The 24,470-nt window shown below is 31.6% G+C and overlaps 3 protein-coding genes across 5 annotated transcripts; 1 reads left to right on the top strand and 2 right to left on the bottom strand.

Moving 5' to 3' along the window:
- Positions 1 to 435: 435 nt before the first annotated feature.
- Positions 436 to 24,281, top strand: LOC132938771 (uncharacterized). 3 transcript variants are annotated; one of them, XM_061005789.1, is made up of 8 exons: positions 436 to 646; positions 5,768 to 5,870; positions 19,573 to 19,742; positions 19,893 to 19,982; positions 20,400 to 20,547; positions 21,081 to 21,220; positions 21,670 to 21,801; positions 23,481 to 24,281. In XM_061005789.1, exons 3-8 carry the CDS (start codon positions 19,664 to 19,666, stop codon positions 23,630 to 23,632), a joined length of 741 nt encoding a protein of 246 aa, XP_060861772.1. In that variant the 5' UTR covers positions 436 to 646; positions 5,768 to 5,870; positions 19,573 to 19,663; the 3' UTR covers positions 23,633 to 24,281. The 3 variants fall into 3 exon arrangements, with proteins under 3 accessions (XP_060861772.1, XP_060861771.1, XP_060861773.1); XM_061005788.1 differs by lacking the exon at positions 5,768 to 5,870; XM_061005790.1 differs by lacking the exons at positions 436 to 646; positions 5,768 to 5,870 and adding an exon at positions 692 to 793.
- On the bottom strand, positions 995 to 10,117 carry LOC132938770 (uncharacterized). The gene is made up of 7 exons (XM_061005787.1): positions 9,740 to 10,117; positions 9,239 to 9,365; positions 9,011 to 9,171; positions 8,327 to 8,509; positions 6,474 to 6,615; positions 4,650 to 4,891; positions 995 to 1,325 (listed from the first exon to the last, which is right to left on the bottom strand). The coding sequence occupies exons 1-7, from the start codon at positions 9,804 to 9,806 to the stop codon at positions 1,201 to 1,203; spliced, it is 1,047 nt and encodes a 348-aa protein (XP_060861770.1). The 5' UTR covers positions 9,807 to 10,117; the 3' UTR covers positions 995 to 1,200.
- LOC132938769 (uncharacterized) lies at positions 10,241 to 14,124 on the bottom strand. Its single transcript, XM_061005786.1, has 8 exons — positions 13,874 to 14,124; positions 13,533 to 13,676; positions 12,380 to 12,500; positions 12,124 to 12,275; positions 11,721 to 11,996; positions 11,424 to 11,565; positions 10,720 to 11,051; positions 10,241 to 10,489 (listed from the first exon to the last, which is right to left on the bottom strand). The coding sequence occupies exons 1-8, from the start codon at positions 13,977 to 13,979 to the stop codon at positions 10,374 to 10,376; spliced, it is 1,389 nt and encodes a 462-aa protein (XP_060861769.1). The 5' UTR covers positions 13,980 to 14,124; the 3' UTR covers positions 10,241 to 10,373.
- Positions 24,282 to 24,470: the final 189 nt, after the last annotated feature.

Here is a 24,470-nt window from a genome sequence, read left to right on the forward strand (position 1 = left end):
ATACTGCATAAATGCATCAAGCTAGATATTACGAAAAACAAATTGTCGACAATAATATTTGAATATAATATTAAATTAATTTTGTACGACTTAAATAATATGAATATTAGAAATATACATACAACAGGCAATAGAAGGATAGAATAATAGATAGGTACGAAAAAATTTCGTAATACACGCATATCCGGGACAATGAAAATATACGCGAATAAATCGACGTTAAATATTTCAAATTCAGTTCAAAATAATACCTACATGAATTTGTTCTGACGATCGTGTGTTTATTGTTCCTAAAGTTTATATATCTGTACGCACTGTTTTTATTATTTTACTCGCTTCCGGTCTCGTTATTGTCGGTTAATTCGAGCCAATTTAACATTTTAATGCTGTTTAAATTAAACCAAATAAAACACGTTCTTCTGCCATTGTTATTCATAATAAATAAGGTACCTACGCGCTGTGTTACGGTTTAATAACGATCCGAAAAGGCCGTTTGGCATTTCAAGTGCACACATAATTGTCCCGATTGCCGATCACTCCTCCAACTTTAAAATTATATTTTTCTCTTTGCCTCGGTGAAACAACGTCCGATTGATCGCGCATACCGATCAACGCAACGTCACCGCAACCGATCTTCTAGTCCTAAGTAAGTTTTGTGATTTTATTTGTGTACTTAGTAGTCGCATAGTAGTTATATAATGCATAATGAAAAATTAACATATTTTATAAGGAACTTCGAATATTACGCGGAAGGAATGCGATTTCTTCGGACGGGCCGGTAACTATAATAACGGTAATAATTATACAATTACACGTATATTCATATTCTGGCCATTTATTGTTAACAATAAGGCATTAGATAAACGTTAAAATTAAATTACTTTCTGCAATTACATATTTATATAATAGACATATTTTAGTATTTTACAATATTATGTTTGTGACATACTGACATTGTCCAGTTGTAATTTAGTATAGTAATAATGCATTCATATTACGCGATGTGTAATATTTTATTATTTTATATATAATTTATTATATTTTATATGACAATGATAATATTATATTGTGTTGTTTAACATAAAATACAATACATAAAATGAAATGTGCATACAATTTATTTTAATTAGTATAATCGATTAAAGTTTTTGATTATCATTGCTCAGATTATAAATAAATACGATAATAATTAATATGTGATCACTGATGTAATGTTTTACAATTCGTGAGTAGTTTATATTTGATCTTGAATCCGATTTCCAAATTCTTGAGGTCGCTGTATTTATCGGTGACAATACCCAGGAATAGTGGAAATTGAGTTACAACTGAATAAAAAAAAAAAAATCGATAATAATAATAATAATAATCAATTAATTAATCAATAAAATATTAATTTTTGGCGTGTAAGCCACCTCCTCCTGGTTTACCCTGGGTAACTTTAAATTACTCGGTACGCACTTGGGTGATCCCTTATTCCGGACGCACTCGGAACGTTAAATAAGGATAATTTGGGTATATGCACTCGGTAAAATCCCATAATCCCATATGGCTACTTGCCACATTAGTCAAACTAATGAATTAAGACATCGGAAATAGTACAAACTATTTAAAAACTAAAGGTATTATAGTGTATCTAAAAGTAGAGAAGAGTGGAGAAATTAGTAGCATTTTGTAATGATTATATTATAATATTATTATAACAATGTTATACTAATATTATAAACACGAAAAATATTATTATAATGTTATAATAATATTTTTGAACAAATAATTGCTACCTGTTGCTACTATTTTAGTTATAGTCATTAAAACTTAAAACCAATCTAAAGTAAAACAAAAATCTAGTCGTCGAAATTGTAACTGTAAATTTTGTAATACATAATACACATATTACATATATTATTATGTTACGGTAAAAGAAGCTATATAATATAATACGATCCAAACCATTTTTTTTTCTAGTAATTATCGATAACCATTACTAAAAGTAAATAAACTATGCAAGTATATGAGTAAATTATATAAAGTAGGTACATATAAGGAAAAAAAAAACCTAACTAAAAATTATCCCTATTATAAAATAATAGTGATACCTTTTAATAAATGTTATTATTATTTTGCTTTAACTATTGTTAACTTTAACATGGAATGGAAAATGTTGATTGTTGCAGCTATCTTAAAGAGTTATATTTTAAGGTGTTAAATACCTATAGTAATTTCCACATGATAATATGTGATTGATAATATATTCATCTATATTTAGTTGATTATTGTAGTTACATATTGTGTACCTATCAGTCAATTTTGTAAATTGCATCTTTTATATAAGTACAATATATTTTGTGTAAATCTTTCAGTTTTCACGATACATCGTTGGTATCCACCTTTTTTGTTCATATTATTTTTAGTGTAAACTATTTTCAGTTCTCATAACATTTTGTTTTCTTTAATTTTTATCATTAATATAATTCAATAATTCAATATTGGATGAATTCGAAATGAAAAACAAATTTAACAATATTACATCTAATATAATTAATAAAAAAGTTTTGTTGGCACACACGGCTTTCAAATATGTAAATTTGTTACTTTAGCGGTGTAAAAAAATAAATTCACCACCTGTAGTTGGTTATAGTTGGGACGTTATCCAAATTCTAAATTGAAATACCACGGTTCTTTGCCGTATAAAAATAAATAATAAGTTTGCTTTCTTATTATATTATTAGGTATGTAGCTAATCGTTTTTCAATACACATATTATTCAATTATTGATTACCAATTTAATTTTTCATTTTGTGAACAAAATTATGATTTAATAGATACTCGTGTTTTATTATAAATTATAGCCGTGTGTCTTGTCTAAAATTACCATTTTAACATCATCAACTATTTTTTTCGGAATTAATTTTCTAACTGTAAATATTACGTTATAAACCTTAAAAATTATTCATTATTATTTATTAACGTAATTTACTGTTTACTAATGTTATTATAAATTAAACGTCTTTACACTTTACAGTAACATAATTATTATCTTTATAATATATAAAACTACTATTTTCTATATCGTTAAAATACTGTTTTTCCCGAATATCTTTCACAAATTAGTCACTTATACAGTTATACCTATTTTATTGAAAAATTTAAAATATAAAATTAAACTTTTTTTTTAAATTTTTTTAAAAATTTAAATAGTTTTTATAGTATCTAACATTTACAGCTCAACAATTATATTATACTTACATCACCGTCAAACTGGGTTACCACAAAACAAACGCACGCACGTGTGAGCATTTTTAAATAAACTAATAAATATAGCGCCAAAATAAAACACGTGTATTATATGGCTATATTCCAACTGTGGTCTGTGAATTAACACAGACGTTCGGTCGCAATCGTACGCGAAAAATCGTGACTGTTTAATTCTGGCGCGTTCGGTCGTGATCTAACGCTAAAATTAAACCATTTCAATGTATACATATTATTACTATTCACGCTCGTATGTGCATTTATTTCGTATATTTGTATTATAATGATCTTAAGTCAAATCGCGCGCTTGTAACTATATATGCGACCGGACATCAAGTTAAAATGACTACGAGCAATACATTTATAAGTGATATATCGCGACTATGATGGTTATGCGGTCATCAGGTGTACTAAGAGTGGATTTCCTAGTTGAAATAATGGGCGGGATTCAGAATTGAGTACTCGAGTCTTTTTTAACCTATTCAGTAACCATGTAATATATACCTTTGCTGCCTTTACTGCGTAAAAAAACTCATGTCGGATAACAAGAAATCTGTTAGTATATAGATACAATAGATACATATTTTGGCGTCCGCAGGAATATGTCAAGGGGAGGGCAAAATATTTTCCTTTTTACATTTTTTCTTTCACTATTTTATTAGTGATATAAAGTATTGTTAGTGACATGTTTTCTTTCATATAGTAAGGGAACACAAATAGAATAAGAAGTTTAAATTTTTTGACGATTTTAAATTTTAAGATAATTTTTTGAATTTTAGAATTTTTTTTTAAATTCAAGTTTAAAATTTTATTTTAAAATTTGCACATACTTTTACATGATTCTTATAATAAATATATGATCTAAACCTATAAAAAAAGGAATAATTTATTTTCAGATTAAAGAAGTCTAGAACTATTAGTTCTGTCTGTAAAACTTTTTTTATAATCCTTTAAAAGTTTGAAATGTATATTATAATTTACACTAAATTTATACATGTATATTAGAATTTATATCTTTTATATTAAAAATAAAAATAATTAAGTGCACTATTTAGAATTTTTAGGGAATTAAAATCATCAATAATTGATTATGATAATCGACCCAGACATAGCCAAGGGGAGGGGGGCAACTGCCTCCTACTCCCCCCCCCTTTGCGGACGCCCTTGGGTACTATGTATATGTACTGCGGAAGTACATCGTATTGTGCAAACGTGTAGTAGAAATTTGGAACGTGGTAAAAATTATAATATACTTACTGACGTGTGCCTATACATGAGTATCAGTATGTATCAGTTATCAGTACCTATATATAATATTATGTACAAAAACAGTTACTATACCTACCTACTGAGTCGTTCTTAAAAAACCGTGGTCGAATTTACGACCGGACACGACTTACCTACGACTTCACTCAAAATCCTTAGCGATCTGCCGCAATACTTGGAAGCGTGAACACTCAAACCGGCGTCAACGGTCGACAAACCGTCTGGTATGACCACGTAATCCATATTGATAGGTGTGGTGCCGATGATCGCTGTCGGGTGTTTGCTAACTGTCAGGCCGCTGAGCGTGTCACAATCTCGATCCGTGCTTTGTGACGAATTACCGTTCGTGGCGAATTCGAAGTTGATTCCGATGAACCTATGTGTACGCACACATAAAACATCATATTATACCTAACATATATCAACGGACATTATACCTACTTATAAAATATTTTAATCTATGTAAAGTTCTATAGTTGGAAAAGGACGCGGTTCATTGGCCGCGGGAAGCGTCGTCAATGGCCGAAATTAATTAACAGTTATTTATAGGGAAATGTTGTAAAAAACGAATTTTTGTCTATCAGTTAGTTGTCTTATGATCATAGATTGCAAATTGATCGACTCCACATCCCTCCCACACACACGCACACCACATCAATCAATAATTTTATAATATATAATGATAGCTTTTTACTATGACGTATTAATTTATTAATACAAAATTATAAATAATTGACCACAAACGACATATAATGCATGTGAGGGTGCTGATTTGGAAACCAAGGGTGCGTAGCACACAAATCCCCAAAAATTGCACCTATTTAGTTCTATTTTCATGATTATGATTATGACTATTGCCTATAGACTATAAATATTACATTCGTATTATACTGAAAATGATTTCATTACCTAATAAACTATAAAGTGAAATAAGACATGACTGTTGTTGTTTTATATTTATGTCATAACCATTAATATAACACTTATCAACCGATGAACATAACAGCTGAACGACGATAAATGCTGCAGGTATACCTGCACGGGCCGGAAAATGTATGAAATTTCGGTATTTTGAATTTTCCAATGTTTTCAGATATATATTACCACATTTTCCGGTCAATGTCGTAATTTCTCTAATTAACGTCTTTGACCGTAACAACTATAATATATAGGTGGTATATATTACCCATTATATAGGACATATAATCGTTGTATTCTAAAGCTTTTTTGTATTTGTTTTTTGTTTGTACAGTTAACGGAACCACCTTAACTGCACCGTGGCCAGATAATCCCGGCGCGCGATAATCGAGTGTTCGCGAAATTATAAAAATCTATATAGATATTTACCGAGATAGGTATGTGTTTTATAATATTATTGCGATATAAAATAATATATTTTAATATGTTTTTAATCGTTTATGAGGTTAAAATATTTTTTTCTGTATATTCGCATTTGGCAGTTTCGTGTATACGATTTAGGTATACGATCAAGCGTTAAACGTAACACACTAAAATGTATATTAGGTATATAACGTTTGGTTTTCTGTTATTAATTTAGGTATTATGATATTTTTTATTATACAGTGAAACCTTATTAAATAGCGGGCACCTCCGAATAGCGGACGTTTTCTTGGGAACTAACTACAAACTTTCTACAAATTGAAACCTCTGAATAAGAACACTTTCTCGAATAGTGAACAAAATGTCAGCGACCGAGAGTGTCCGATATTTAGGGGTTTCACTGTTTATATGTCTCATTTTGTCCATTATTCGGAGATGACCACTATTCAGAGGGTTCGGTTAGTAGAAAGTTTATATAGTGGGTTTCAAAGAAAACGTCCACTATTTTGAAGATCCCGCTATTTAGAGGTGTCCGTTAGGAGAGGTTTTATTATATTATATTGAGTATGACTTCGCTATTCGATAGTTACGACTTACGAACGTCACGTTTCACTTACTTGATTCCGCACGTGTCTGGATATCGTTTAAAACATATTGCGTAATTTAAATCACCCACATAATGACCTTTACCGTTGAAAAAATTAAGGCTTTCGATTATGCCTTTTTTTTCAACATGATATTGCAAGCATCCGTCTGGGGCTGAAACACAATATTAATTATTGATAGGTGTAAATGTATTAATTTATTATACATCGTAAAAGTCTGGCTGCGACTTCGGTTATGCAAAAATTAAATTGTAATATATATATGTAAGTGTTTTGTCGTGAGTTCTAAATTGGAATTCACTTAAGAGGACGCCACTTAAGAGGATTTTAAATATTCAAAACAAATTCAAAGGAGCTGGGGAATAAATTCTGTACATTTTGATTCAAATAACTGACTGTTTACAATCCCCTTAAATCTGACGACATTAAATAGGAACTGCTGAACTCGAATTCGCTATGCTGTGTATAAGGTACCTTTGTAAGGAGGAGACAACCCATATGTGTGGGTAGGTAATATAGGTATGGCTTAAAATAAATTATATAAATCTATTGTAGCATTGTAAAAATCGTTTTAATCGTATATTTGTAAGATAATTATTAGAACAACAATACTTCCGTGTACGAAAAAAATTCCTATAAGTACTGCAGTACTTTACTAGAAGTACATTTTGATATTTAATATATCTGTTTATTTCTAAATAGTAGCAGAAAAAATTGAAATTCAGTTCAAAACACTGATAAAATCTAAATAATTAGGTATAACTCGATAGCGTTATTTTCTTTTTTACGTTAGAGATCCATATTATAGTTATTGTAATTGCCACCGAAATTGTCATCAATATAATATTTACATTCGTACACTCTATTACTGTAGAACGATGAAAATACACATTCAAAGTTATAAAATAATAATAATAACAATAATTAATTGTCAATATTCGAATAAATACAATATATCGGCTGCATTGGTACTATATATTATATTATAAATATCTAGTAAAAATTTTATGAAAAAAATGCCGCTGATGTACCTACTATCAACAAAACAATAAATCAATATTTGAATGTATAATAAGTTAATCCCGACATAACTATGTATTTATTTATTATTTGAATGGGAACTTTATATTATAAATGTATGAAACATTTTTTTAAGTCTTATATGACTCAGTTAGTATTAAAAGTTGGACTTAATTAGTATTTTATTTGAAATCTTATAAAATGACTCAATTATTATAGTATGTTTAATGTATACCTAAAACAAACCGCGACTCAATTCGTTCTAAACGATTTTTATTGTGACTCAATACCTGAATACTTTCACCGTACGTACGCATCCAAAAAACGTATTATAAGCTCCAATATGCTCGATTCGGTTTCCTATCAGTAAAGATGCTGTAGTCGAAAATCGGAGTATTTTTTTAGTCCAAAAGTTGACGACAGACAGAATAAAAACACCCATCATTGTAATACTAATGGATTCATTCGCTTCGCTCAGAATCTAAAACTTCTTTTAGTTTCTATTTTTGTCCTATCTATGTGTTCTAAATTGACGTATCGGTTAATAAACAATAACTGTGATTATAACATAATATTTATGTGGTCTATTGTTTATACCTATAATAGAGTCAGTCAAAACTATTAGAAGTACCTAATATCTATTCGAATGTCATTGTCTCAGATAATGAGATAAATTTACCTATTAATATTATAATAATGCGTTACAGACGCTTGCACCGTGGAAAGACATCCGTCAGCTACAGTTGACGCGTTAACGGAAACATTCGAAATTAATTTGGGCGTGCCATTAATTACCTATAATTACGACAATAAACAATAATAATAATAAACATGTACGAGCTTACCTAGGCTGTACTTGGGGTTTTCCGCAGCGTCTTCCTTCGTTCGGCCCAGCAATTGCGACAGCGTTATGTTCCACAACTGTTTTTCGATTATTCCGAGCTGCACGAGGGTAACAGTGAGAATTATTGTTTTCGTAATCGGTGACTCTAATATCGGCACGTCGCAATCCTTCACCTGCAAATACACTAGACGCGATGCGAATTCGAATTAAATAAATACCTACCTTTCAGTTTTCGCGTATAAAATTATAATATCATGCTGTTTGATTTATTATATTATTACAATAATTCTATATTATATAGCATGTTTTTAGAGTCGAGACTCGAGCCGTATAGTTTCACCTTGTTCGCCATTTTATCTATTATAAACGCATATTTTTAAATTGTAATTTGTTCACGTATAAGAGAGTTACTGCAGCAATATTGCCATATTTTATAATCATTTTTGGTTTGCTTTAAATAAAAAAAAAATTAATAAATATTTCCAAAAATCATATCAACTATTTAGTTTCTATTTAAGTCCTCAAAATGTGGATGCCAGGTGGACAGAAGAGTATAAGTGTATAACATGTAATAGTATGACGTGTGGACGAAGACAAACACAGTGAAATACTGTTATACTTATATATATATATATAAATATATATATATGTTTATTGTAAATATTTGTAATATTTTTTAGTTTACTATGTTGGCCAGATAGTTCACCGCATAAAACGGACAGTTTAATCGGCTGTACTTCGGGCTCCATTCGAACCTTGAGAACATTTAGACCGAGGTCACAGGTATATGCCGAGTTATTATCCTTTTTTGTGGGTTGATTAAACGAAAACGTTTCTAAACCGATCCTAAATAATAATATAATAAAAATTTTACTCAAATATTAATGAACTCACAATAGTATTGTATATTTACCGTACGCCACAAGTATCTGGTCTCACGATAAGTTCAAAAATGTAATTTCCTGGCAACGGGTCCTGGTCCGGATTTTCGAAATTTGTTTCGAGTGCATCTGTCGTTTTTTTATACACTGTCTGAGTGACTACAATAATAAGTCATACATTATCATCCAATAATTGGGACAAATATAATTAATATTTAATTCTTCGTTACAAAAAACAACGAAGGTTTATACTTTATAGTTTATACTAAACAATTTACACTGAGGCGGTAATTATTTTGATTTAGAATTTTCGGTTTTGCATATAAAATGAATATATTATGTATGATTTAGTATTTCAAAAGTTGTTCTCAAAAAAAAAAAAGGAATAATTTTTGCGGACAAGTTAGGTTTGAATAAAAATATTGATGCACAGAAAAATTTTATTTTTTTTACCTTACTATAAGACATATTCTAATAACTTAGAATATTACCAAGGTATATAATAATTCAATTTCCAAACGCAGTTAACTTACTGATAGTACTATAAGTTTCGGCCGTCAAAAAAGTCAAGCCCGAAATAAAAACATGCAATATTAACATTTTATTAATATAGTGATATTTTGTCGACGGAGATTAAGATTCACATAGAGACCCTCGTTCGAATAGTTGTCTACGCTTACTTAGTAATTTTCAACATATAAAAAGATAGTAGGTATTATTCAAGTTTACAGCTGTATATAATATATTATAGCCATATAATAGTAGTAAAATAATTATTAAAATACGCACAAGGGTTATTAAATATATTATAAAGTTATACTATCAGCATAATAAAATCGATTGCTCATCTTTATAAAACAATAATTATTGATAAACACAATAATGGCAATAACAATATTTATATATTATGACTTTATTACCAAAACTGTTGTGTGTGTGTGAGTGAGAGCAGTGTGTTGATAATTTAAAATGTATTCATCGTTATTTTAACAATATTCAAGGAGTCGTGTCAGTGGCAAAAATAATAAACACAATTCGTTTTCAAATAAATAAGTATATATTATTATTATCTATAATAAATTAATAAATAAAATTGCATAACAAAATGCTTTTGTAGTGAGTTTTGTTAGTGTTTAAAATAAATAGAGTTATGATTGTATAATGAGTTTAACACCCAGTGTTTGTCAATGAATAGTCGATCTTGTATCCCTTTTCCACGTCTTCGTTAGAATTCGAGTAATCGTCGCTGACAAATGCCACGTACAGGGGCCCTTGAGTCTTGACTGAAATGCGTAAAAAAAGGAAAATATTAATTTTTTTATTTTTGAAATTTCCCTATATTATAAAATAAGTTCTGAAATAATCATTGAGCACGATCGGTCCTTAGATCCGTTCTCGTACCTAGTACCTTCGGCCTCAACCCAACCTAAACCACCACCACCTACCTACCATGCAGTTGGGTGTGTGCCTTATAAAAAAAACAACGAAATAAAAAGGTTACGGTCGTGGTTACCTGTGCTGTCGTCGATGTTTTCCAGCGACTTGTCACAATATTTAGACGCAAACCGCGAGCCCGAATATAGACCATCCGGTATGAGCAAGTAGTCGTTGTGCACGCCACGTTCGGACGGCCGTCTCCTGCTACGCCCGTTCGTCTGCGGTTCGGATTCGTCGTCGTTCGGTTGTGCAGTCGTTCCCTCGGGTGGTGAAGTGGTTTCCGCGGGTGGAGTGGTCTGTACCTGTGCGAGCGTGGTCAGCGCAGAGTCAGCAACAGTGTCGCAGTCCCGGTCCGTGGAACTGGTCAGCCTTTGGTTGTACGCCATTTGGAATTTCACCGCCTCGTATCTATAAAGGGTTGGCAGTTTTTCGGTTAAAAAATAAATATAATTTCTACTATTTTAGTGGTATAATTATTGGTACCTAGGTATGTGTTTACATCGACCTAAATAGGACTAAATGCATGTTTGAAAACGTTACTTTTCTCAACGAAACCCACCTTTTTTAATAACTCTAGTCTCTAATGAATATTGTTTTGCTTTTTGGGAGTAAACAATTTTTGTTGACAACAAAAAAATGGTGTATATTATTAAAATAGTTGTCGTAAACGATTTTTATTTTACAATACACCACATGAATTGAGCGCATGAATTTTGGACTATTAGGTACATGGTTTTGTTTTCATAGAACTACTATATTATGTGTTGTTCAATCACTTACTTGATTCCACATGTGTCTTGATTTCTTTTGAAGCACGTCGCGTAATTTAAGTTTCCCAAATAGTGTCCCATGCCTCTGTTGTAGTTGAAGCTTTCGAACGAACCACGTCTGTCAGTGAAGTATTGCAAACAACCTTCTGGCGCTAGAGAAAACAAAAGTAAACAAATAATAAATTGACGTATTATCCGACAACGTGATAAACAAACACTTCGGTGAATATAATAATGTGTTGTTATTTTTTGTGTATATATTTATTTAGCTGCAGGTTTGGCGCTTTCTCTGTATTATCCTCCTTACCTAGACTGTACTTGGATTTCGAGGCGTCTCTCTCCTCATCTTCCCAGTCCCAGACTTGGCGTGCGATGTCTTTAATCTTCCACCAGTTGGTCGACGTCGTTTGGCATTCCAATTGCGTGATCTTCAGTTTCCAAAATGGTTCCGGTTCAGTGTAGTCTTCGTCCCTGGCGGTCAACTGGAATTTTAATGTCAACTGTTGCTTGTTGTTGTTATTGTTGTTGTTGTTGTTGTTGCTGCTCCTCGATTCTGACTGCTGCTGGTTCACCGGCACGTACACTGCAATAAAAATTAAATGCGTGGTACAGAAATAGAGAATCTCGGCAACCATTATTAAAATCCATATTAAAATATTATAAATAATAAACTCTTAAACGGAAAATTGATTTTTTTTTCATTATCTTACCGTGTTGACCGGCATTTTCACCGCATAAAACGGGCACGTTTATCTTGGTGTTGCCGTTCGTAATCAATGTAAACTCGTCACGTTCACACGTATACGCTGATTCTGACGTCAGTTTGGTCGGTTGGCCGAGTGAAAACCTCTCGAAATCGATTCTATTAAAGGGATATAGTTTGTATGATATGTATGTAACCATATTCAATAAGGATCTCAGAAAAAAGCCGGCAAGTCCACGTTTTTATAAACTATGATTATATACCTTATCTGGCAAATGTTTCGTCTGACGTTGATCTTGTACGCGCATACGTCTTGAAATTGTTCAGGGCTTTGGAAATACGTGATGCTTGAACTCGAATATCCACCGCACGAATTAGGGGTAACTTAAAAATAAATAAAATATCTCGTGTTCGATTAAAGTCATCGAGAACAAATTTAGTTTATCTTCATAGTACTTATATACTATAATATATTATAAATAAATTATTATAATATTGAAAAATTTAAAATACACAAAGCAATATACTTAGTTAGATACTTTTATATGGATTTGACAAAGTTAATGTAAAGAAAGTTCAATATTTTAAAGTTTATTACTATATGTATTGTTATGATAATAATTATCTAAGGGTAGCCAACTATGAATTATTATTTTATAAAGTACAAGATTTTTAGTTTTTCAAATCTCATTTTATTTATTCTGTTTTTTATTAATTAAAACAGTTGTATTGAACTGTTTATGTTATTGAACCCAGTGTTTTAGTGTTAGTTGTGAAATTTGTAATAGATTGAATTCCATTATGGATTGTCAAAGTAGGAACTTTGTGTATTGGACCAATCTATAGTGCATGACGTATAATATAGGAGTGGAGTGCTATATATTTATAACATTATCGCGAGCTTACAACGAGGTAATTGGCATTATTTTTGCCTGTTCTCTAAGAATGAAAAGTTTGTACAGCTTCAGACCAAAGTAAAATAAAGAAAATAATTTACTGCATAATATTTGATCGAGGTGACTTTTTTGATTGTGTTTTTGACGCCTTTATATTATATTTTGTTTTTCTAATTCAAAACTAAAATAAAATGGTTAAATACCGAGCTCATGGTAAAAATTAAGCTCATATATAAGTACCATACTACTATATATCATGCATATATCGTTCAATTCTACGCTTTTGGTTTTTGAATATAAAAACCTTTTGGATAATTTGAAAATTAATTACATCTATTGTAGCTCATACAAATAACGCGACCGAACACGCGGACGAACGCGACATAAATAATTATAATGAATTGACCCATGTAGGCGCATATAATGCGTTATTATACATATTATAATATTGACAAACGTCTAATTTAACTTATGTATATAATCAATTTTACTATTATTATTATGATTTTATCATCGTTACCCGAACAGCAAGCATCGAACGGGAAACACCTGCCCACTGATTTTCCGTTAACTTCGGTGCACTCGCTTTGGCCCATGCATATACCTGGTCGGCCGTTCAACCCGACGCACGAACGTTTGCCTCCATCCAGCATATTATTCCACCCTGAAACAACATCGATCGAGACGGTTTTTTTTTTATATAGATCGGACGAAAAATGTAAATGAATCGTCCGAACGGTCGATCACGGTGCAGTACAACACGTATAAGACATAACCATGCGTCACCATATTATAACAATAATATAATAGAAGTATAAAATATAATGTATAGGTGTTATTCGTACACCATCGCACACGCACCTCTGCCTTGACGCTGGTCGTCGTCGCCGTCGTTATTCGTCGCCCGTCCGACGACGGCTAATGCCAAAGCCGCTAGAAAACACACTGTCGCGAACATTTTAACCATTTTAAAATTCCGTCACGGTAACAAAATGTGCTTTTTTTTTAATAACGTAAATCGCAAGCCGCGAGCGTAAGACGAAAAACTGAAAATACTCTGTAAGTATATGTGTACGCGACGAGCACGGTCGGGCCGAATGTATGGATTGTGAGTCGGGTTCGGTCTTATATAGTCGGCTGCTCGCACAAATTGACGCTTATCTGCTTTAGATTTTTGGAAATTCCGTATAGCGACCGATACAAGAAACCGCGTCTGTGTTTGCTAGCGTCAAATATATTTTGTCGCCAACCCGAAGGTAAACATAATAATATATAGGTACCACCGCGTGAGTTCGGCTAATTGCTGAAGATAATGAAAAATAGAACACACATCCATAGTATGCGTATTATCGTATCCGGTTCGATCCGTATCGGCGATTTTTAGAACGGTTGCGTAACATATGATGTGTCTTTTGGAAACACTTTTTTTTTTTTACTCAACATATATTTAATATTATACGCACAGGCACGATATCATCCATACATAATATAGGTATTATACGTAAATTGTGTTTGACTAAAAATTATTTTATCAATTTTTACTCTGCAGACAATTTCTTACCGCTTATTGCTGCATGTAATTTATACACGTACGACTGAGCAATTAACAATATATGCATGTAGGTATACCTATGCATATAATATAGGGAGGTATGTGTCTTCACTTTATTCACAATCATCGTAACTCCATTTTTTCGATTTTAGGATAATTTGCGATTAAGATTAAGAATAAAACGCATCGTATAAAGTCATAACTCCGATTTTATAATTTTATCCTCCATCAAATTGCTAGTTAGAAATCGTCGTATCTCCGATGTATGATTTTAAGACCTAAAAAAAGTCGTATCTCCATATGATTACTATAATAAATTATGGAGATACGACCTTTGTGATTTAGGCTGGCGGTGTGTTATAATGATCGTAAATTGTTATTAATTAAGCCTTCAATCATGTAAAATAAAATAATACCCGTGCTACGAATGCAGTAAAAAATTGAATGTTTGGGCATGCGGCATTAAAATAGTAACAGAAGGGTGGTCGATATAACTGCGTAGGTACAGTATAAATTGCACTCATATCATTGGTGTAGTGATGTGCATCAGCCAATTATTGTCATTTACGCTGTGAACATTTTTATTATTACGTACGAATTTACAATAATGTATGGTAAATGATATAAAATAATAGCTAAAACGGATGTTGTGACTTGTGAAGCACTCACGTGATTCAGTAGGTTTATTATTTTATTATTATATGGAAATTAGTTCATAACATCATAACTAATTATACTTTTCGTTTATTTAAAACGCCATTCCCTGTTTTACATCACGTCGTCACCTGTTGTGCTTTTCAAAATTCAAACAGCTTTTATACTGTGTATTCGTATAATATACCTTTTACGTTAAAATAAAAATAATATCCACAGACATTTCAAACACAAACAAGTTAGGAAAGTTCAATCTGCGAGCGTGCATTTACCCACTTTCCAAACGTATTTTAATACAAAGGAGTAAACTATAATTCCAAATGCAATTTAAAATAATTTGGTGACTTTAATATTTTCCTACTTGATTGTTTTTGAATAGTACTTGTGCATCTATATTCAATTCTTATACAATAAGTAATATTTATTATCTTAATATCAGCAATAAATTGTAATTAAATATCTTAATACCTACCAACAATCGTAATAACTATGTACTGGTACCTAAACCTAACTAACAAACGGACACGACGGGGATAAATCTAAGGTGTTCTAAACTTAAAACGATATGATAAAAGTAATATAATTTTGCTTTATTCAACATAATAGATAACCCTTGGGCCATTGCGAGTTACATTTATTTTCATATAGTATTTTTAAATTTTTATGTGGATGATATTTTTTTAACATAGATGTGCATTTAGGCTGGACACAACTTTTGTTTCACCAGCCGATTTTTCTAAACAATTTTGCGTAACATTTTGTCCATCGCCATAGAAACGCAAAAACATATCAATGACTCTGATTTTTTTTTTTTCAGAGGAAAAATATGTAGTTGCTTAATGTTACTATAGTTTAAAATGAGAAATACTTAGGCACAGCAAATATATATTTTATAGTATTCAGCCCGATCACGTTGGCGGACGATCGCGTACGACCATCGTTCTCCGTGGTCTGCAGTGCGCTTTCGGGGGGAGGGCCTAGCAATCACCCTCAATTCCGACACCACATCCACAAATCGCGCCTCTCGTCGATAAGGTCTTTATTTTCGTATGTACTGCACCATATATTATACCGAGAACGCAAACATCCATTTGATTATATATATATATATAAGTATTACGATTGATGTATATACGACTATATAATATTATTATTGTACCGTATTTATACTTAAACAGTTAAACATACTATATAGTATACGGCGTCGGTGTATTTTACGATCCTCGACGGAATCATTATTCGCGTTTCGGGCCGACGTCTACATTATTTAATCGACTTTGCGGGGATAATCCTCCGGTCCGCGAGTTTCGGTTCGCTCTCGCGCATAAATATATACAATATACATGTAATATATTTAACGAACGCGGCGACGGCCATGGCCGCGGTCTTTATGGTTTATATATCTTATATATATATATATTATATACGCTCACTGTCGTAGTAGGATATCGCGCATATACTATAAATTATAATAACTGCGCTTTACGAGCGGCGTTCCAATCGGAAAATCCTCGGCCGCCATGACTATATAATAATATAATGTCATAATATCATATATATTGTTATATATTATTAACACACGACGAGCGACGTGACGTGCGGTGCAATAATAAAATGTATTATATTTTTGTATTTTATACGAGACCCGTCTCCCCGTTGAGAAGTAGAATGCGAGGAACGAGCCCGAAAAAAAAACTGCGATCGGCGGAAGACATCTCACTCCGATAAAGGGCGAAATGGACGAAATGCGTGTATTATAAAACTGTGATGATATTATATATATATATATACACAGGGATGTGCCGAGTGGTGTGTGCGTGCGTTTTATAACAAAAAGTGACGAGAAATAAAAACGTTTCGTCGGCGATAATAAAATATACATAATATAATATGTATTACTTGAACAAAAACCGTTTACATAATTTACATGAGAGATATATGGCGCGTCGGAGACTCATATTATTCTAGACGCATAACGTCGCTCGATGGACTATTATCGATGAGTATAATAATAATATATATAGAAGGTAAAATCGTTTTGGAAAATACGATTTTATGGGACACGTCACGTTATAAAAATACGAGTTTTCGAAATAATAAATACGAGATGGGATGCATTATACCGCGCGTCTTGCCCGTCTCGTATATAGATTATATTATATTGGAAAATAATATAATTTATAAGTTTATGACTGTCTGCAGCGTAAGGGTTTTCATTCCGTACAAACGTCATGGACAGGGTAGATTCGGCGTACCATACGTTCGTTATGTTATTATTTATCACGTCGTTATATCGAGTTATTTGGGAAACTTATAATATTACACAATATATTGTTATAATCGACGGGGTAAATATTCCATTCACGTGTCAAAAGTCCGACGCAGGTGTACAACTGGCCTGTACATACTATAATGTATGATATATAATTTTATAAATATATAATAACGACCAATGAGAGTACAACTTACGATTTCATGCGTTTGAGTTATCGAATATCAAGAAGAAAATCAATTTGTTTTGCGCTGCAGATACGAATGCAGTAGGTAATATTATATTATGTACATTATTGCAAGATATATGTTTAGGACTTAGTTACTATACGTATAGGTAGTAGGCCAGTAGGTATAATGTATAAATAGTTTATATATGAATAATATTATAAATACCTTTATTGAGATTTGAAAACTATAGATTCATTGTTTTTATAATTATTATTCATTATACGTTGAACGTATGAAACACTTTCTGAATAATAAAATAATTATAAATCCGTAGATACTTCGAATTTTTAAGAAAACAAATATTTAAATACCATTTCCTTTCATGAAAACATTTTGAAAATATTTTGACTCATTTTGACCTCCTGATCTTGTATGAGATTTTGGATTTTTTTTTTTTAACGAATGTCAATAAATACATTTTTGCATAAAAAATAGTTGACCATAAATCCACAGAGTGTCTGAAGGTAGATAGTGTAGTGGTTCTATATTATATGATTAACCATATCTGTTGGACGTGATCCAGTGCGGGAAAACCAGGGATTATTCATAACCAGGCTTACTATTTTCTTAATTATTTTGGACGAAAATTGTACCCACACATCTATTTAATTTAAATATTTTCGTTTGTAAATTAGCGACAGCTCGCCTAAGTAGCGGATTAAATCAAAGTATGTTTTGCCATAATATTCATCATTGAAAACAAAATTAGTGAATTGCATAAATTAGTTTTACGTAGTTTTTGACTTAAAATATTTGTATTAAGTACATTTTTGTTAAAATAATATTAAAAAAAAATTGTATGAGATGCATTACAAAATGTTGTCATCTTTTATTCTATATTTTATTTTCATCAAAAATCAAAATAAAATGTATTGAAGTATTGAACTGTTTCAAAAGCACTAAGCTGTAATGGTATAGCATGTATAGGTGGAAAACTGTTGTTTGGCGAAAATTTTGGTTAAACCTACCTCTCTCTAACAAACTAAGAAATGTAAAATTATTTTATAAAAAATTTAAATACTCTCCTAACACCAAACGAAGAGAGGAAGTAAATATTACTTGAGCTAAAACAGGCCACTCACATTTAACACATGCTTATCTCATAAGCAAAAAACCAGCCCCAGTATACGATACTTGCAATGAAACATTAACATATAATCATAAATTGCGCCAAATACATGGAAGCCCGCAAGACCCTCAAAAACCCCATCACACTCCACCAACCACTCAACGAGGACAATATGGACGCAATCAATTCATTTTTCCATAATATAAACATAAGCCATAAATTGTAATCTATCTTAATCATGTCAATAACTGTATAAAGATTCAATGTACATTTGTTTATATTAATGTAGGCTAAAACCTTTGTTGTTGAAGCCCTAATAAATGTATAAAAAAAAACTATTGTTTTCGATACATCGTAGTTTTCTAGAAGATTTGCTTCAACATAAGATATTATTGATAAACATATACATTTTCATTTGGAAAACAATTGCCGAATATAGTACGTAGACGTAATTATAGTAGGTATATTAATCGCCGTTGTCCGTCATGACAAAATCGTCACAAAGAGAAAACTTTTCCGTGCCTATATTAAACTATATTTATGGGTTAGCGCAAAAGCATTTCGAACCTCGATTTAAGCGTTTTTAAATGTATCGTAGAGGTATATACACAATTTTATTATGTGCACCTGTAGAGAAATCTGAACGGTCGAAAACATTACGCGGAAGACATTTAAGTGTTGTCCCGTCAGTCCGTTGTAAGCGATATTCGCCAACCGCAATTATAATTGTATTAAATACGGTTCGATATATAATATACCTTTTCGTACATATTTTATTTATAGGACCACGCACTGCATAGGACCAGGCCATTTTTACAGCGATCGTCAGACCAACCTGAAGCCGTAAAACTGCACCAGACAACAAGAAAAAAATATGTTTTCCACAAAATTTTTAATCGCGTTTGCGCTTTACAGTCTGGTCTTGGACACCGCTTCGGGAAAACCGTTTGCCGGTAAGTGTTTTCGGTCGCGAAATAAACTACCTATAAGGATACCGTTAAATAAAACCGAAATTTGACCTAACTTAGTACGAACATTCGGTGTATTTACTTATTTATAATAATATTGTGTATACGATTTCACTATACGTATACCTATTTCAGAAGGACTGACGGCGTGCAAGAGAAGCGATCCGAAATTGGACGAATGTCTGTTGAACATGCTCAGACAGACTAAACCTCAGCTCATGCAAGGTAAGTGTGGAAAAAATAGACGTAGTTATAATAATGTAGCTGTACATCCGTTTATGTAAATTTTTTTTGAGCATCTAACTACCCTCAGTGTAGTGTGGTTAACGTTGCAGCGACAATTATACTGTAACAATAAATTGAAATCCCCATTCCAGTCTGGTTAAACTTCCAGTAACTTCAGCCATATATTTTTGTCGAACTTGACGAATTTCCTTAAGAGGACGATACCCATGCGTTTGAAACAGCAAATATTTATAATAGGTCAATTCACTCTAGTAACAAAACTAACAGCCCACTGTTGAAACTTGTGAACGAAAATTGTGTGTGTCGTATACGTGTGTAAGACATGGGTAACGTCCTCTCAACCCTACGTTTTGGTTAAATTGCTTATACGCTCAGACGTTCGATTATTATTTGCAGGTAACCCGGAACTGAATCTGCCGCCGTTGGACCCTGTACACATCCCCAGGGTTTCGGTGTACAAAAACTTGCAAGACATCCGGGTGACTGGAGAGCTATCCAACTTGACGGCTAAAGGAGCCAGTTTGATTACTTTCAAATCGTTAAAGTTCGTATATAAATAAATATAAATATGTATACCTATGCAGAGTGTGCAGATCAGCAGCTTAACACGATACATAGTAGTATAGTAGGATATCTACTATACTATAATAATGGGCGCTATTATTAATTAATGTATCGATTCTTCGATATAAAATCTTCATCTAGATTCCGATATCTCAATAATAGCGTAGGCATACATTTTCTCCGCATCATCACTATTATAATATATTGTATACAAAATACAAATATCTCATTTTCACATTTATATAATATTATAATATATAAAATTATGATAAGTATATATTCATTGTATAGCAACTTTCGTATAACGTATATTTCCACACGACACAATAAAAATAAATAGTTTGTGGCTCTAATCAAGGAGTTACCTAGTATGTAATTGTTTTTTTCGAGAGTACGCCCTCTGTACCACCTATATGTGTATATAGTACCGAACACCAAAAATGTTGGTATCGCCAAACTCTGTACAACCAACATAAAATTATAATCCATTTTCGTTGTTTTCGTGCACCACAGAGTCAATTTGAGAGCAAATACGTGGGACATGGTCATAGCGATTCCCCTCGTCACGTTCGTCACGGACTTCGATCTGAACGTCACGTTAAAAGTTATTCCCATGTCCGTCTTCGGAAATGGACTGTGTGACGGGAAAATCAGTGAGTCTTTGATTATTATTATTATTTGTTTTTTATCATCAGAACCATGTTCGTGGTACCTAAGGCCATATGGCCATAAGGGCGTAATGTTTTGTACACATATTTTAAATAATATATTATATTATTATATATTACACGAAGAAAAATGTTTATGATTACATTTTGAAGTTTTTATATAAATTACATAATAAATGTATACAATGTTATATTGTATTCGTAAATCTTTGAAAATCCTTGTTTGTATTGTGTTGGTATAGATCAATTATCAGGTTAATATGTAAAATCGACATTACACTATGTACGTTAAACGTACGTATAAACCCATTCGCAATGGAAGAAATTGTTTAAATATAATTTACACGACGTGTCAAAAAAAGTTTAATGTATTTGCAATATCACTGACTATCACTGCCTATAATATGTGTACGTAACTTATTGTACGCTTTCAGGTCACAGCGTCGTTCGATTTCACGCCAACACCGAAGTGAAAGACGGAAAATTGAAGTTAAACGATATTAAAATCAACCTGAACCTCGGCGACGTGGAAGTGCACATCATCAAATCGCAAAACCCAGCATTAGGTGAGTCCGCGATTTAACTTAAAGATTACATCGCCAGTGTTTCACGTATGTCGATACCGGACCTATACCGTGTGTCCACAAAATCAGGGTACGCTCTGTAACTGGGTTACTTATATAGTTATAATATATCATTCTACTAATTACTCAGTACTCAATACATATTTTTGAATTATTTTTGCGGGATATGATAAACTTAACTATATTAACTTATCTATTATTAATTTATTAACTTTTTCTGTGTACTCCGTTTTCGTGGACAAGCACGGTATATTATACAGTCTCGCACGATGTAGGTACATACTATAATATATTAATATAATAATTATTATTATATTGTGTACGTGTTGTTGTTTTTCGATTGACGGTCAATGCCCTTAATCGTGCACTATACTGCATCTTATCGCTTGTATATAGGCTACGACAATAATCGCAACAGTGCACATAATATCATGATACCTATTATTATATTATGTTCCACTATAGAATATATGCGAGTATAATGTATATTTACTTTACTTTTAGATAAGTGTGTACGTCTAGTCAATAAAATAATATTTAAACGGCTAATGGTTCGTTTGCGCGCGCACTACGGTTAAATTGCGTATACATTAGATAAAAATTATGTGATGTGCATTTATACCATTATTAGGTATATTATACTAATAGAGTATATACGGACTAAATTACTTAAAACGAATTATCAGTGATTTCCGAGGAACGGTGAAAATATTAAAACATTATCTACTAATATATCGTTCTCGTAAAAATGCATTTATTTATGTATTTACATAGAAAACTGGTTAGTTTCAAATGTCGATATACGATATAATGTGTACCTACCCATCTATATTTAAAAATTTTGCATATTATTATAGTATAGGTACAAATAGGTAAAATTATATTCTTTATTACATTTCACAATAATTATAAGTAAAAAAATCTTATAAGATTTGCAGTAACAATAAACAAAAATCAATGTTTACATCTTAAGATAGATGTTGATATGGTTTAAAAAGTAAAATAAAAAAAACGAATATTGGTCCTCGTGACAATATTTGTAAAAATATAATATATTATATAAAATCAAAATTAAAAATCCATTTTCATTGAAATTTATTGTATATATAAGTTACCTATTTAAACTATTATTCATATACATAAACTATAAACACAAGTATTGATTTCTAATTATAGTGGGTACGCATTTGTTGTGTAAACTGATATTATATAGTGATTAGTGCGGTATAGATGAAATAACAGTACCTACCTATATTATATTATTATAATATGATTAATAAACATTTAATATGAACCGTATATGTATATTTTCTGGGTTAGTCGTCTCGAAGTACTGCATTAGTGCACTTTATATTTTAAATGAATATAATGCTGCAGCAATTATGCGTTTAGCCTGTTTGTATACTCGTCGTCGATATCTTTTTTCCATATTCATATTTTTGATATATTATGTATGATTTTGGATATGTATAAAATAGCCCCAACTCTCATGACTTTTGGGTTGATTTAAATCTAAAAAAATAAAACTAATCTATTTATTTTCTGAGAATTGTAACTCCGTTTAATCGTAATTGAGTGTATTCAAAATTCAAACATACAGGGTTTTGCACTTATATGCATATTGGTTCTAGACAGTATTTTAGCTTCTGATCATTTTTCAGCACAAACGACTTCGCAGTTTTTCAACACAAACAAGCGCCTGGTTCTAGACTTGGTAACGCCGGTCGCCGAGGACGTGGTCCGACAGATGTTGCTCCGGTTCGGCAACAGAATTCTTTCCAATGTGGAAATCTCAGATCTCTTGATCGACTGAGTCGTCGACGTCTTCGAGGGATACATAGGGACGGTTATGTGTCATATATACGTGCAACAGTCATTATTATATTGTTATATTATCATTAAGCACCTTCCTAGACCTAAACAAGTACCACGGTATTATATGTTATTATAGACTATTCGATTGCAGAGGCCCTATTCGATCTAAATCCCAATACTCCGATATATGCGATCGAGTAGGTATTATCACGGGTTGTAGTATCACAATTTGTTGTTTGTATGAATTGTATGTGTCGCAAAACCCGTATAATAACAATAACTTAGGAATATACTATAGTATGTCCATTTTAGACACGAAACTACGTAACGCGTTTAGTCATATAGTGCGTATATATGCAGACTTACAGTATACCTATACAATAATATTAACATTAGTACCGATTAGGAATACGTATCGTTGTACAGTGTTGTGGTATATTAATATTAATACTAAATATGAATTAAGTTTATATAATTTTTTTTTTTAGACTATATTTTTAACTGTATTATAGAGATTTATTATCATAATATGTAACCCGTGTAATTTATTATTTATTACATGACATCTTAACAATATAAACTTATTTATCGTATATTATAATATATTTTAAATGGGGTGATAATTATTGCAACACTTTTATCGTCAATATTGTTTTCTATTTGTTATATAAATATAACCTGACCTATATAATGCGTGGTAATTATTGATGATAATAATAATATAATGTATTTATGATTTTTGTTTTGTCTTATCGATAATATTTACTCCTACACATAGTTTGAGCAATATATATGTAGGTATATTATTATGATAACTTGAAAATTGATAAGATATA

The sequence above is a fragment of the Metopolophium dirhodum genome, chromosome 2 (assembly GCF_019925205.1).
Source record: "Metopolophium dirhodum isolate CAU chromosome 2, ASM1992520v1, whole genome shotgun sequence".
Taxonomy (NCBI): Eukaryota; Metazoa; Arthropoda; class Insecta; order Hemiptera; family Aphididae; genus Metopolophium; species Metopolophium dirhodum.